This window comes from Malurus melanocephalus, unplaced genomic scaffold, assembly GCF_030028575.1.
Source record: "Malurus melanocephalus ecotype Western Australia unplaced genomic scaffold, MMel_1.1 scaffold_1112, whole genome shotgun sequence".
NCBI classification, from domain to species: Eukaryota; Metazoa; Chordata; class Aves; order Passeriformes; family Maluridae; genus Malurus; species Malurus melanocephalus.
Genome location: NW_026624344.1, coordinates 73169 through 89944, shown reverse-complemented (window position 1 = coordinate 89944; position 16776 = coordinate 73169). Strand labels below are relative to the sequence as shown.

Here is a 16776-nt window from a genome sequence, read left to right as displayed (position 1 = left end):
ACAGCCATTTACCTATTTCATCAGTCACAAAGTGCTGCCTAGAGAAATTCCAGAGGTGTAGGGGCAACCCCCTTCATCCAGAATATCATCCAGGTGCCCTCAGCCACAGTGGCTTCAGAGAGGGATGGAAAATCATGGAACAGCACTGGGAGCAGCACTCAAGGCTGCTGCCATCACCCCTGGGTCCCAGCACTCACCTCCTGCAGCTCCATGCTCATCTCCTTCCATCCCACATTCACCATCCAGCCCCAGGGCTCCAGCACAGCCCTGTCCTCCAAGGCCAAGGAGATTTAAGCTCCTCCTGGAACCACCATCACCTCTTCCAGGAATCACATTAAAATAAAGCAAAGCAATCTCTGTTCCTCATTACAGCCAGGAACACTGAAATCCCAGGGCTGGTTGCAAGCTTGCATATTTATCTCTAGGTTTCAGAGCCCAGACAAAACACAGCCCACTGAGGAAGTGAAGTTAACCCTGATTTTGCTGTTTGTTGTGTTTTTACAACGTCTGGATATCTCTGAAGTTGGTAGATCCTGGCAAGTCACGAATTACTGACAAAAACCTCTTGGCATTGGATACATAGCAATGGCTGTGGGGCTCATTTGGATCATTTTCCCAGAAATAAAAGCAGCCTTGTGGATATGTAGCAGGCTGGGGTGCTGTTCTCCTCCTGGCTCTGCATTACAGTCCCTCCATAAACACCAAGCAAATCACTTCATTTCCCAGGGCCTGGCTCTTCTTGCTACCAGGAATAAACAGCTTTGTTTGTTTGCTTTCCTGTTGAAAACCTTTTTCCCTGTGAAAATTCAGAATTTACCAAACTGGCCTCAGTTTTTGTTGTTTTTGTTTGTTTGTTTGTTTGTTTGTTTGTTTTAATGGCATATGTGAGATATCAAGAGTTCCAGAGTGCAAGAATACTTGGGCTCTCTCTGCAATATTTACATTTAAAATGCAATGTGTACCTTTTGAGAGTTTCACTTTGAAAAAGAAGAAAAGAAACACACAGAAGCTTCAGGACAAGGACAGATCTGCTCTTGCTCCTGCTGGCTTGGTTGATAAACCTCTGGTGGCTGTGCAGTGTGACCTCCAGGAGAGCAACACCCGTTCAGGACTTCAAGATCAGCCTCTGGAAACTTTTTTATTTTTTAATCTGACTGATATTTTATTTTTTAACCTGACTGACATCTTTCAGCAAGGCTGGAGAACCACTGAAGTTCACTTGCCTGCCACACCGAGATGCAAAACATCTGTGGATTGCATTCCTGGTTCCTCCAAGGGCTCAGATTTTCTCCAGGGTACATTTAGGGTGTATTTTCTCCTCCATGGGACTCGACACTGTTCTGACCTATCTCGAGCTGAAAATGCAGAGCCAAACCAACATGGATCATCTGGAAACCCCTTGCCTGCAGCACACAGGTGTGAGAAGCGTAAAGCACCGAAAAAAAAGTGTAGATATTGGGGAAAAAAAACACAAGGGTACCGAAAAACACATCTCCTGCTGGCCTCTGCCACATAAAACTTTGGGCTAGACATTAAAGACTTCCATGTCCTCAGACTGAGAACCAAAGACAGGAGAACTTTATCTTATTCTGCATTAATACAGCCTCTTTGGAGCAGAAATAATCGAGGTGGTGTACACCACATGCTTTAAAACGCTGCTTGAGCCAACAAACCAAAACAGAACAGTGGCCCAGCTAGCCAGGGGATGAGAACAGGGCATTTTTTATTCCTGGTTCCTAGTTTCCAGTATTTATTCCCTGAACTATAAAAAAATGGGCTGAAAACAGTCATTATTGCAGTTTACAGGGGACTGGGAAAAATCTCTTTTTCTCCCTTTTGTGCAAGAGCCTGATGACAGACCTGTCAATAGAAATTTTATGGGGCTGAGGAGATCCATCATAGTGCAGAGCAAGGATCTTGTTAGCACAACACCACATAGCACTCGAGACTTTAAGGCTGCAGAACTTTGCAGGCACCTGAGAAAATGTTACTTCTTCAGATAAAAACCACTTTGTGTTAGAAAAACGTATTCCAAGAAAAATGACAGCAAAAGACCAAGAGCCTTCATGTTTGAGAACAAACTATTTTAATGTGCCAGATGCAAAGCAAAGAAGCTTTTTCCTGGTCCAGAGGCAGGTTTGGGCTTCCTGAACCTGCTTCATAGGTTACTTGGAGCTTTCCCCCTTGGGGGGATGGAACTACATGATTCTCAAGGTCCCCTCCAAGCCAAGCCCATGATTTTATGATTCCTTGCTGCTGCAAATCACATCAAGATGAAATATTTAACACTGGGTGCTATATCTGCTCTACCGACTCCCTTGGCTTTTCAAGAGTCTCCTAATTCTATTTCTTGCCCAGAACTACAATTTGTCATTGTCTTTACTGACACTGAAAGAAAAGAAACAACCATTACTTCTCCACAACGAAAAAACTGAAACTGAACTTCAAGCCAGAATTATCACTTTGAGTGACAACCTGAAAGAAAAATAATAATTAAAAAAGAAGGCAAATTGCAAGAGTTCAGAGCACTAAAATAGAAGTGCTATATTTTCTACAGGTCTTGCTTCGTTCATTAATTCAGTCAAATACTTAATTTGTATTAAATTCATTAGCTTTGCTCAAAATTAAATAAAGCAAAAATTAGACAGAGCAAACAGAAAGAGAGGTGGCAAGCTGAGGGCACAAAGCACACCTTGCAGGCAAAGCTGTGAGGGCTCTGGGCTGGCTCTGGGACTCCAGGGTTGCAAGGAGAGAGGTTCAGCCCATCCTTTAGGCTCACATCTGGGGCCTCTCAGTGCCCAACCTGGCTCTGCTGTGGTCAAAAAAACCAGCCTGGCCCAGGCACCATCACCAGCTCTTGGGTATCTCAGAACTCCTGACAGGACCACAGCAGTGCTTCACCCACACTCACTGCACAGCTTTTTATTTCACATCAACCATATCCTGCCCAAGAAGAGTTAATTCAGGGTTTGCTCTTGCACAGCTGAAACCAGCATTCAGTGGGAAAAGCAACAAGCAGAGGAGAGTGGGTCTGAATTCACGTCACCAACACCCTCTGGGGCACCCCAAGAGCACTACATGTTCTAGAGAGCAATAATGCAGATTTTTTATTGTTTTTAAAGGAGGCCTGCAAGAGTTGAAATCTTGTGGATTTCAAGATCCTGGCACAGGTGTGGGATCACAGGGAGGGAGGGAAGAAGGATTCTCTGGGTTCTGTCAAACCACAGTTCCTGCAGCCCCCAGGGTTGGTGTGGTCCCACTGATGCACCCCGCTCCTGTTCCCAGATCCTCAGCTGACAACAGCCTCACATCCATGGATGGGGCACATTCACAGCAAAAACACCTCAGAGAAGGCACATCATCTATTTTAAAGAGAGCAGAGGCAAGGAGAAACAGAGACAGAGAGAGGGAAGAAATGCTAAAGACACCCTATGGAGGGGAAAAAATTGTATTTATATCCAGAATAAAAAGAATAAGGAATTTTTTTTTAAGGAGTCATAATTTTGATGACTTGGAAAAAAAAATCCTATTATCAGGCAGACTGAAATAAAGAAAACCCAGCAAAAATTTAAAAAAAATTGTTTGAGAAAGGGTGGGAAATCAATCCCCAAGCAGTGCCTGAAGTCTGGCAGGAACAAGTTAGTCCTCAGTTTCTCTATAAAACAGCCTGGACTGAAATAGCTCTGGGGTCAGTGAGGGAGATGGCTGGGGAAGAATGTCCTTCCCTCTATCCCAACTAGGTGCCAGGGCCACCAGGACCCAGGGATGTGCCCCTTGGAGGGTGCAGGAGTTGGACTTTGCTGATCCTTGTGGGTCCCTTCCAACTCAGAGCATTCTGTGATTTCTGTGAGAGGTAATCTCCTCCCAAGGTAAGGAGATTTTCATTTTAATTTTGCACTGGTTGCTTTACACAGGAAACGTCAGCTGAATGAGGGGAGTTAATATAATCAGATGCAGCTTAGCACAGCAAGTATATCCAAGCAGAGAAAACAAAGAGAGGCAGGTATAATTTCTCCAGACTTCCCTCACTTCCTATTGCTCTGTCCTTTTCTTTTTTCTGAAAAACTACATGTATTTTTAACACACCAAACAGGCAACAGCAGGGGAACACTGATGGACAGAAGAGCCATATGGGAACCTGCAAAGAACGAACCTCCTTCCAGCTGGATGTTTCCTATCCTGCCCTATAGTACCTTGACAGCACCCAAATGTCTCTGTCAGACTCCCAGGGGTGACACCTTTCTTCCCCATCCCTGCTGCAGAGGTGAGCAGAGATGAATTTAAATTTTCAACGAAAAAAGCCACCACTCCTAAAGTGAAATCCAAGCACCACCAGGACTGACTGTTTTGGGTAAACTGCCTAAGACAACAAAGGACAGTCTCAGGTGGGCCTAAAATCCCAGCCTTGGTTGTTTGGTTGGAATTTTTTTGGATTTTGCTAGTTTTATTTTTTATCTCCTCATCTTACCTACTTTTCAGACTTTTACCCTACTGGAGATAAAAGTATTTACCTTAAATACTTCATCACACTGTGGTGCATGAGACCCTGTGAATCTGGCTATTTCCATGAACAAACCAACTAGCTTGGCATAAAAAATCACAGGAAGCAGGCAGGATGTGGCAGTGGCTGCCCTCCAGATCAGGAGAACAAGTGGGAAGCTGCTTTTTGAGCTTTCAAGTTGTGAATTTTTCTCGGACTTCCTTCCAAAAAACCCTTAAAATTTCAAATACAATTCTGAGACTCCACGTTTCCAGCAAAAGAGAGACAAAAGGAGAATTAAACATGATGTTATGAATGAGACCTCACTGTGTAACAGAAGGAAACCTCATGAATGTCTCCTTTACTCAATAACTGGGGGAAGTCACTGTCTGCAATCAGACTTGCCCTGAATTAAACCTTTTATTGGAAAATCTAAATGTGACCGTACATGGGAACAGCCAGACAAGAAAAAACCCAAGAGCCATCTTTGATCTTCCCGTTCTGTGAGTCCACACATCCTCCAGAACAACAGAGGAAAGAGAAGTAAATTATTTCCAGCATTTCCCATTTCCCTCGGAAAGCAGTAGCTGTACAAACAACTGAGTTCTTCATTTCTCATCTCGGAGACTTTGTTAACAGCAGGCTCAGCCACCAGCACAGAATGGAAACAAACTCAGCATTTGTGCTCATGCCCATCCCTGCTCAAACCTGCTTTACATGGCCAAGCATGACACTGTTCCATATAGACACAAATTGGGATATTGTAACTCAGTAAACGACCTCCAGTTTCTTCTCTTTTTCCATCCCTGGCTCTGTCACAGGTATTTAAAACCAATTTCTAACATCCTTTTCACCCTTGCAAGAAATTCCCCCCAAGAAATTTGCACTCTCCCTGTTCTCTGGTTACAAAAACAAAGATTTCCTGGGTTGTTGCAGCACAGCTCACATCCACGCTCATAACTGGTACCACAATAAACAGCAGGGAAATCAAAACCATCGTGCTATAAAATACAATTACCAAAAAAAAAAGAGCTGCCCAGATACTTTTTCAGGGTAGCTGTCACACTAAAAACTTACAATCTTCCTGTGTGAAGTGAACTCGGGAAATAGAAACACTCGTAGAGTAGATGGGAAGCATTATGGAGTAAAAATCATCCAGATGTTTTAAACATGTTCTATTTTACACATGCTCTACTCTCTCCTCAGCTTGCCCTTCAAGAGGCACCCAGGTGAAAAGCACGAGGGACAAAAACAATCTGTCTCAAGGAGAACTTTGGAGAAATAAAACAGAGCGAGCATGAACCGGATCCCAGGTCTGAGATCAGAGCAGAGGGCACACACAGCTCCAGCTGGCACCAGCAGCCCCTTCCACATTTCCCCCATCACTCCAGAAACCTCAGGCACACCCCAGCATGTGGCCCCTGAAAAATCCAAACTTCTGCACAGGGACACAGAGCAGAGCCCAGCTCTGAAGGGAAACCAGCCAAAGTGACTCCCTTACCTTCTGTGAAGCTTCCTGTAAGAGTTATGACAACAAACACTTTGCCTTCTGGCTCCAAATCCACCTGAAAAAAAGGACAGGAAATGTTAGAAGATTGGGTTTTTTTTGAGGCAGAAATTCTTCTTGGTATTTTGCACGACTAATCCTGCCAGCATTTGATAATACTTGAACCTTTGTATCTTCTCATGCACACTTTAAATTGAAAAAAAAAAAAAAAAAATCAAGCATCCACTGCCCAAATTGTTCAGCATTCAGGGCTCCATAAAAATAAGGAATTAGATTCCTTCTTTTTCCTAGAAATGCTGAACAATCTCAACATTGCTAGGGGAAAGAGAGGTTTTAAAAAAAAATACAGTTAATAGTGTTCCAATTTGTGAGATAAATGAAGCAGGACTAACACTAAATTCTCTGAAAAGATCAATGCATATCTGTTTCGAGAATTATATGGATATTTCCTTCCTATTATACTTTAGCTCAGTGAAATTGTTTCAGTCTCTCAAAATACCATCAATGCTGAGGCAAAGGCTGATTTCTTACATAAATCACCTTTTGGCCTTAAACCATAGGAAATAGAAAACTGTTAGTACTGTTACCTAAGGACTTCTTGTCGTTTAATCTAAATTAGATAGAGATGGAGATACAGAACATCATTTTAGGGATCAGAGATTCAATCCCAGAGTCAGTCAGCCTGTCCTTGAAAGAAAGCATTTATTTTTTGGTGAGTGGATTTTTCATTTTGAGATACATTTCTAATAAAGGTCTTGCTTTTTGGTGGTTTTTTTTATTCACCGGCTAAAATCACAGCTAAGGATCCCTGAAGTTTGAATCAGGTTGTCACACAGAAATCTCACTTAAAAAAGCAAAAACAAAGAAAGAAACAACAGGGCACCCCCCAACATTTCCCACAAATTTCAAGGTGAAAATTAGCAAAGAGGAGCTTCACACCTCCTGGATATTGATAACCAGTGGAGAACAGGAATTTTGAAAATAGAGGTCTCTGGGGGAATTAATAAATACAATAATCCAAACCCTCTCTGCTCGTCCTGCACAACCACAGCTCAGGCTCACCTCCTGGGGCAAGAGGAGGGGAATCACAGACAGCCCTAAACTTCCCTAGCCCACATTTTGTTGCAGAAGTAAAGAAATTGTTATTTAAAATGCTGGGAGTTTGTGAAGAAATATTTTCAGGAAAAAACAAAAAGGGCAAACATCTTATTCACACAACTCCAGCCACAGCTCAGAGGTGTCACGCACACACCAGCATCAGTGACACAAAACAGGGAAGCTACAACTGTTTGGGAAAATCCTACCCAAATGCTGATTTTATGGACACTATATTCTCCACTAAAAAAAAAAAAAAATAACAAAAAAAAAAAAAACCCACATAAAAATCAGTCTCACAGGGAAAATTTAAAGTAAATATTTAGCTTTGACTCAATATTAATTTTTGTGCTTGTTTGCACTGCATATTACACTGGTTTTAGGAAGCTGTGTTTGAACAGCCCTCTGTCTCCATTAATATTGAAGACATTCCCAAATAGATTTCAACTCCAGCAGTATCATGCCTCATTTTTGCCTAAATTTGAGTACTCTGGAGAGGTGTGCAGCTTTGTAAAGAAATGCTTCTTTCCAAAATATACAATACCAATAATACATAAACACGCAAACTGACTTTGGGGATACCAAGAATTCAAGTTTTATGGAAAAATCCTTACTCACTCAGGTTTCCAAAATCATTCTTCAGTGCTTATCATTTTCCTGCCAGTCTCCATACAGGTCACATCAAACTCCTGCTTCCACACTACAAAGAGGATCCTTCCTCCCTTCTTCTGACCCACTGGAGGGACGTGGAATAAATCCTTATTCAGCCGCAAAAGCAAAGGCTTGTCAGGACTGAAGCAGCTGGGCTGAGGCCAGGAGATGCAAGAAAAGCATCACCCACCTTGGACACAGGGCACAGACAAAAACTGCCCCAAAGTCCTGCCACACCTTGCTGTCCATCTCTGCAAACAGGATTCCTCTGCCCCTAGCACAGCACGGTCCTCTGCCCAGAGCAGGCTCACAAAACAGAAACAAAATCATTCAGAAAGCAAGAGCAGGAGATTTATGAGAGTTATAAAACAATCTCTCTCCCCTGCAGACTCCAAGATTAAAGTCCAGTCAAATCCCATACACCTACAAGGCAGCTGGGCTCAATGTTGTACCGCAGCCCAGGAGCGCTCAGCCAAGAGGACTCAAGATACACTCGAGATCTTCTCACAAAATGTGTAAGGAGGATCTAATTAAAAATTACAGCTGAAAGGCTCAAAAATGAGGCTGAAGCTCCAGCATGCCAGGAGCTGCTGAAATTTTGGCACACCAGCACTGATGGATGCAGGACTAGGGGAATTCTTGTCCTAGACAAGAGTTTAAACCAGACAGTCCTAAGTGTTTCTCTAGCCTTAAACTGATAGCAACAGCAATGACAAAAGATAAGATATAATGAAATTAAATAATAACAGACCACAGGGAAAAGTCTGGCTTTTGTGATCTCCTTTAAGGATGAATTTGGCCAACTAAGTAGCAGCCAACACAGCAYCTGAGRTAASTCGYRGAAYACGCCYAAAACAGAAAATAACGCCTGGCCTSAGAAACTGAAAGGAAAATGTCTGATCACAGACCTGCCCTTCAGTGAGGCGGCCTGAGAAACATCAGCAGCACCCCGAGATGTGCTTCCCACCATCACACAGACACCCCAAGCCATGGCCACACCAGCGGGGTGGCCTCGCTGGCAGCCTGAGAGCTGCTCACACTTGTTGGGGCCACAGCCTGCGCTGCCACCACAGCCCCGGGGCTGAGCTGGGTGAGAACAGCGAGCTGGTCCCAGGGGTGACCACAGGCAGCCCTGCAGCACAGCCCCTTGTGCTCCTGCCCCAGCTTCACACCTCCAACATCACCTTCACAGCTCCAGCATCACCTTCACAGCTCCAGCATCGCCTTCACACCCCCAGCACCGCCGTCACCAAAACTGCACACGCGTCAGGACAGCTCCACCAGCCCAGCAATGGCAGCAAAAGCAGAAATGCACCCTGAACCATCTGAAAGCAGAGACCCACGGATCAGGAGGGTGGTACCCCACTGCTTCCCCAAAAGGAGGAGCTCCTGATACAAGCCTTCCTTCAATCTCTTCAGTCACCAAAGCACTTCCATCACCAGCACCGACGTCCACGGGTGGCGAGGGCTCCTCAGCGTGTTCTGTTATTTAATGTGAGCACTTCAAAAGGAAGCAGCTGCCAAAGGACTGGCCCTGCAGCCATGGAAGGGATAACCCCAGCTGGGCTGGCAGCCCAGGCCCTGACTCCACACTGGCACAGCCCCAGTGATGCCAGCACCTGCCAGCATCAGCAAACACCCTCGGGACCCAGCCTCCCAACAGCAGTGTGGGTGTAGCACAAGCACCACGCAGACATCAAGTTTTGCTCCTCATTTCTTTTCTATTTTTATTTCCCAGCATTGACCATGGTTGCCTAAAGACAATAAACCCTACATTTTTTTTCAGAGAAATATGGTGCCGCAGAATTAATCTTGACAGAGTTATTAAAGTCCAAAGCAGACCATGAAATCAGTTTTGGGTCAACAATGCAGCTGATGTTCTTTCTCAAAGGAAGCAGGAGAGGCTCAGGGAAACTCAACAGCCTGAAGGCAGCACAGATGATGCTCAGAGGGAACTCCTACACCATAATATAAGAGATAAGTGATACAGGAATGTAATCATCCATATGTATTTGACACAATCATCAAAGGGTAATATGTACAGAGGAAAGTTTTTTAATGCCAAGATCCATCTGGCATGGGATAACTTATTTTAGGGAACCACAGGCTTATGCCTGGAAGGTTTAGTATCAAAGCCAAAGGAAAAGTCCTGTTGTATTGGGAGAAGCAAACAAGAAGTCTGAAATTCTATGCATGCCTGATATTGTGCATGCTGTGAGGTGGTTTCAGAATAAATCAAACTGAACTGGTGGCGTGCAGCATCACACCACTGGCAGGCAGACCTGTAAACAACCATCCCCTATCTCCAGCACTTTCATCCTGAGCTTGGTCCCCTAGGCAAGAACCAGGAGGAAAAGCATAGACTTTCTGGCTGGTTTAGAGGTAACCTGGCCAAGTTTTACCTCACTGGGAGAGGAAAATGTGCTTATCAATGTAGTAAATCCTTCAGTCACCCTCAAGGAAATGAAGGCAGCGCGTTTGTCTGCAGCACAAAGGTGGAAAAGATCAACTGCTGGAGCTCAGCTGGAGTTGTGAGAACAACACAGGATTTTGGCCCAGAGCTAAGTAGAGGCTTTAACTTCTGTTGAACTTCACGGGAAATGCAGCACTGGAGGATTTTGGCAAGCAAGCAGGTACGGGATGATGAGTTCAGCCACGGCCTCGTCACGCTCCCACCGTGAGGCACGAGCCCGTGCCAGGACAGCGTGCTGGGATTTGGGAACTCCACTCCAACCCCAAAGCTCTCCGTGGTGCCCATGCCTGAACTTGCCGAGACCGTGCTGCTCCACGTGACTTCAAAGGGAGCTGCCAGGGGTTGGCTTCCCACAGGAGGGGCCCCAGTCAACCACCTCACTCATCTTCCCCAGAAAAGAGCTGCACTAACATGGTTCCCAACAACAGGGAAGCTGCTATTTACTCCCCTTCGCTCTGTTACAAAAAAAAAAAAAAGACAATTTAAGAGCAGAGCAGATGCAGGGAGACCAAAACAGAACACCTTAATCACACGCCTCACACATACAATAAAAACTGGTCGTGCATGATTCATCAATGGAAGAGGTTTGGAAAACAAATTCAGAAGGAGGGTAATCTCTCAGCCAACATATCAACACCCAGCTGAAGCATCCACCGAACTGGCAGAGCAGGTATTGTGAGTCGGCTCCAGAGAGCCCTTGGGAAAGGATGGGAAGAGGCAGATCCAAAATGTGGCTGCCTGTGAGTCTCTTGCTCTCCAGAGGGGAGATGAGGTCGATAAGGTGGGCCTCCAGGAGGAATAGGAATCCCCAACACTGCACCTGGCACGAGCATTAAATCTTGTGAACACAAGTTTGGAAGATTTWTTTTTTTTTTCCCTTCCCAYCGYCACAACAGATAASCCAGTCTGGGAAGTCTGATSTGAGGCACCCCAGAATCAGWGGGAATCTTTTTATGGTGTTTGGATCAGAGACAAAAGATGACTGTGTTTACCCTGGAGCCTAGAACATCCTTTCTCCCACTGCTGCTCTGTCCTTCCTTCCCCACAGGCACAATCCATAACCATCCTAACAGCACGGCCTTTTTTCCAATGCTGACACGGCTTCAAAACCAGAACAGGGCAGACACTTGCAGTGAGTAAAGCAAATATAAAAGCTACCTCGGGACTTCATTAGCTTAATTAAACAAGTAGCTATGTCTTTTGACTTCCTACATAATTTTTAATTTTAATTAACACAACTGCATACGTAATCAGTCATTTGGGGAGGCAATTCCCAAGGCTCTGCTCAGTCGAAAGAGCTGAAAGTCTGGGTTAGGCTAAAGCTGGTTTTTCACATGCCTCTAGTTATTTCTTGTAATCTTTCTTGTTTAAGCTCTTACCAAATCATGCTTATGGAATGTCAGATCTTTCTGTACTTTAATAAGGTAGCACCTCCTTGGACAGGTCAAATGGCAATTTTCTCAGCCAAACACACRGTGTCTGGATTCATCAGTCCCTCTTGTACTTTTCAAGGCTGACAGACACCTGCCCATCAAGTCAAACACCTTTGAAAATCCTTAGGGCTCTCTAGTATAAAGGGGAATTTGCATTTCCAGACAACAGATTAAATGTGTTTTTCCTACAAATGCACAGCGTGCTTTCTTTAAGATTCAAATCAGGGCGCCTCAAATAAGGAAAAAAAAAAAGCAAGCAAAAGAAACAACAACAAGGTACCAAGCATCTTCTTATTCCTGCAGAGACTGGGGAGTGCTGAGGGCAGACATGGATAGCACCAGGAAAAGGCTGCCAATCCCACCTGAAATCAGCAGGATCATGAACCCTGAGTGTTGAAGCCCTCACAGCTCACCTGAACACAAGTTGAATACTCTGCAGGTAAACTCACACATGGGAGGAAAGTCAGTCTCTCTCAAAACTCCTACAACCAGTTATTCCAGCTATTACTGTAATATTGTCGTTCTAATGTTTTGTTTCAGGACAGCTGCTTAAAATATTACTTTTGTTTTCGTTCAAGCTGCCTAATTATAAGCTGTGCACCAGTCATGAACAACCATGCATAGCTAATGACTCTTAGCCAATCCTGAACTCTTTAATCAATTTTAGTCTGGTTTCACCCCAGAGATTATCCACCTCGACAGGAGATCTGTTCAGGTAGAACAAAGATTTATTTATCCTGTGAAAATTCCTGCCAAGAAAACTTGCTTGAAGAGCTACAAATAAAATATAGATAAAAAAGATGGCTTCAAATCTTAAAAACACCGACTTTCAAAACCACGAGCCAGAGCCTGCTCCTAATGGTGTTGCACCAATTTATATTGCTTTTGAGAAATCTCACCTCTAAAGCAATGAATGATTGATTTACAGGTAATGGTTGCAGGCAGCTGCTCTTTAGCACATTTGAAAAATAATTTTAGGGTTATAAAGTTAAAAAAAGAAAAACCCAGACATGACTGGTTCAGGGACCATTATGTTTTTATTCTCCTTATATTTTCAAAGAAAAACAACAACTTTCAAGAGGGATTTTTTTTTACCTTTTTTCCCAAGTTATGTGGCAGGGGGAGGGGATCCAATTGCTTGTTCATAAATCCCAGTTTCTTGAAAACCAGGCATTGATCCCAACAGTACTGTCATTGATCAAGAACCCACTCCTTCAGAAATCTGAGTGAAACTCAAAACAAAATGGGGAGGACATGGGAGAGTTAAGAATCCCATGCACACCCTGGAGTCTGCAACAGGGGAAAGCTTTCATCCACAGCCTCATACAAAAATGGGGCTMTAAATTACTGATAAATGGTTTGGGAAGAAAATGTGAAGGATGACCAAACCCTGAGTGAGGGTCCATTTTCTGAGGGCACAGAAGGTGCCCAGCGTGGGATGACTCTGCAAACAGCAAAGCTGCTGAAACCACCCCAGTGATGGCACATGGTGGCCAGGGAAGATGCCACAGGGAAGATGCCACACAGACAGAAAAGGCTGTTCTGAGCCTCCCCAAGCAGCCCTGCAGAGAGAAGGGGCAGGACAGCACATCTGCCCCCAGTTCCCTCCTACAGCCCCTGTGAAACCCAGATCGCGTGGGCAGGACGGATGCTGCCTGTCCCTACCACACGCACACAAAAGCAGAGCTGGAGCTCTGCTGAGCACAATTAAACCTCAATTATTCACCCCACATCTTTGTAATACCATGCCAAACACCACCACGTCCTGTCCATCGCTGTATTTTCCTTCCAACTCGCCTTGCCTTCCTCCTACAGCCAGCTTTTCTTTAAGATATGGGAAGGAAAATCACAGATTAATTTCCCAAAGGCAAATACTGACATCAATGCAGGACCACTAAATTAAAGGATGGTAAATGCAGGGCTTCATTTTCAGCTGTCTGAACACTTGATTACAGYAAATACACCCCTGCTCACATTCAGTAGCTGGTATCTGGCTATCAGCTTTGCATATGCAAGGTATGGAAATCTGCCTGYAAGCACCTGTGCAACTGCAGGAAAAGAGGATGAAATTGGGACAGGGTCTCTGCTCAAAAAAACAACAAAARTCTATTTCCATGCAATGAACAGCAACACACCAATAAATCTCAATAACCACTTATCACCAGCAAAACAAACATTTTTCAATAGCTGTAGAGCTGGAGTTGCAAAGGGATGATGCTGACAGCTCACGTTTTAGTTTTATCACAGAGCACACAATTCTGGGGCTGCCCTTCTCTATCTCCAAGATCTCCAAGATATTATCAACAAGCCTATTTTCTGTCTCCTAYCTGAACTCAATACAACTCAGCAGAAAACCCAGGAAATCGTGCCACTTTTGCTGTTTACAGCAATAAAGAAATAAATTCATTAGCTGGTGCCAGGTGGGCAAGTTGGTGGCGCTTCCCATTTGGAAACATTCCAAGGGCCACCACAGTGAGGGGGTGAGTGGCGCTTCCTCTAAGGAAAGCAGTGACATGGCTGAGCCCAGCACTGAGRCAGTGTCCCCTAGGAGGGAAAGGGCAGTGAAAATGCAAGCCCAGGTAGCCCAGCACTAGCCAGAGCACACCAGAGACCTGGGGTTTGCCCAGGGAGGAACTGAACAAGCACCAGGCTGAAATACAGCAGGAGAAACAAAAAAAAATTGAGCAGAGAAGCAACAGCAGTTCTCTCTATCTTGAGAGCTCTTCCAAGGCACAGCACTCACCTTCAGTTTTAATTAACCTTACTAATGAATGGAGGCAGATTTATGAATCATTTATGACTTTAGGTTAAGCAGCACAGTCTGCACATGGTTCTGTGCCCAAGGCACTCTTGTTGGTCACCCAGGGACCATCACTGCACAGCTACAGAAGGACTAGAGTGTAACTCAGGGGGAATCCAYTGGGCTGTAGTGTCAGGCAGAGCCCCCAACACCCTGTTCATGGATCCAACCCAAGGAACAGGAACCCCTAAAACAGCTGCAATACCCCACAAAGAACTCCCTCTGTAGCTGTCCCCATAGAACCTCRCTCACTCACAGGTGTTGTTCTCCTGTGTTCAGTGCTGGGAAATATTTTCTCATTATTCATAGGTTTTATTGCMTAATCTTAAACTTCTGAGAAATTATTCTCATTTGAGTCTCCATTAGGTGTGTCGCTATTTTTAAAATATCTTCCTACTAAGTATAATTCATTTGGTGCACTGCTGCTTTTCCATTTTTGCCCAATAGTTCTTTCTTCCTTCTAAATCCAGGCCTCAGCAGATGAGATCATGAACCATTAAAAYCCATTAGTCCTCCACATACAATCCATCAAAATTCTCAACACCTCAGGTAGAAAGGGGAAAGGTGACAACTTTCTCCTACCCCAACCATTTCTATCAGACACTGAAGAGCCAAATACCATCTTTTTAACAGCACTTAAAGAGTTAAGTCCTGGTGGTACAGCAAAAGGCAGTCTGATGAAAAAGTTCAGTTATTCATGATGCTCTACCACTCATAATGAGCACTGAAAAATTGAAAAAGAAGGATTGTGGAGGGAGATGTGATCAGCATCTCAGTGCCTGCAGCTCCATGGCAGGAAGGTGGGGTTCTGCAGAGGGCTTGATTTATAGGCACCTTCCTTCTTCTTCCCTCCAACTGCTGAAAAGATCTTTATTGGTCTTTACTGCACTGGGGACAGCTAGAACCCTAAAAAGTGGATGGTAGAAGTTTCAGGGAAGCCCACAGTGCTGGCTTTCACCCAAGCTGCCCTCCTGGTGTCACATCCCTACAGYGGTGTTCCTGTATCTCTCCTGAAGCCAGTGTGAGGGATGGAAGGAGCTGCACACGAGATCCTACACTCCAAACACATCAAACACGTCCCACACATCTCCACCTTCCCAACCTGAGACAGCAAAGTCCCCCTGGGTGATGGGGGAATGTTACACCATCAGTTTTACGGACAAGGAAAGCAACCTATGGGGGAGGCAGGAACAGAGGCAGAAATAGGGCTTGGGGGCTCCAAAAACCAGAGATAGCAGGGCAGGCACATTGCTTGGAAAAGTGCAAAACCCACAAAAGCAAGGGGAGCCTGCACTCCACTGAAGTCCAGACATCAAGAAGAGTCAATTGCTCCAAAGCACCACAACTCTCAGCCTTTTGGGACTTTAAAGCCTTGAGCCAAGTGCATTGAGGGGCACAAACCATCCCTGCCAGCACCACACTGAATTAATTGATGGGAAAGATCAAGTTATCAGCAATATTTCTGGCACAACCGAAGCTTTCAAATGGCATGTCTCAAGGGCATGTCAGTCTTCAGAAGCACAGCWCCCAACACAGCTCACATTCCCAGTTAAAGGCTTAATCCCATTACTCATCCTTAGTGGGGATACAGAAAGGAGACATTAAATCCAGCAGCTTTTGATTCTGGCTGTAAAGCCATGGGGAAGCTTGAGCACCTCTGCTCTGAYGGTTCTTCCCAGATCTGGAATTAAYCACAATAACTTCCTTCTTCCTCCTCTCACTTCCTCACCTGGAAGTTTCTTAACACTGAAACCATTAAGGACTAACATTTCTATCCAGCCAGTATTAATCCACCACATCCCCTAGCCATGTTCCAAGATGATCAGCCAAATTATTTGAGACAGAAGGATGAAAAGCAAACCATCAAATATGAGTGGCATTTCACAGGAGAGAACCTGCTAGGACACAGGGAAAGATGAAAAGAAAGGTTTAAAGGTCCTTTAGCCCACATACTCCCTCTCCCATTCCCTCCCAACCACTTATGGGATTGTCCCAYATCCCTGGTACACACATCCCAGAACACCACGTAAAAGCAGTAGCAGTTTCTGGCTGCATAGCCAATTAGATGTTTCCAAAGGTACAAAAAAAAAAGGAGTGCCAAGGCATGCACTCCCCCAGCATTCCTGAAGGTATGATGCTTGCTCATGGTGTCCAGATGTTCCTGCTCAGTCTCTGCTCCAATCCCACGAGGTCCAGTGCTGGGAGCCACAATCAAGTCTTCAGGCAGCAGAAAGAATGTAGGTTGCAGCTGACAACACCCAGAAAGGACACGCCATTGCCAACATTTGCTTTGCCAAGTTAGATCATATCCTATTTGTAGAGTGGGTTTTGTTGATG

The 16776-nt window shown here is 44.6% G+C and overlaps 1 protein-coding gene across 1 annotated transcript in view; it reads right to left on the bottom strand.

Moving 5' to 3' along the window:
- Positions 1–2202: 2202 nt before the first annotated feature.
- LOC130586258 (protein kinase C eta type-like) overlaps positions 2203–16776 on the bottom strand; it is a 30152-nt gene continuing 15578 nt past the window's right edge. Inside the window, exons 2-3 of the mRNA XM_057387011.1 lie at positions 5982–6045; positions 2203–2256 (exon numbers count right to left, since the gene is read on the bottom strand). Coding sequence (XP_057242994.1) covers positions 2210–2256; positions 5982–6045 — 111 coding nt within the window. The 3' untranslated portion in view covers positions 2203–2209. The remainder of the gene's footprint in view (positions 2257–5981; positions 6046–16776) is intronic.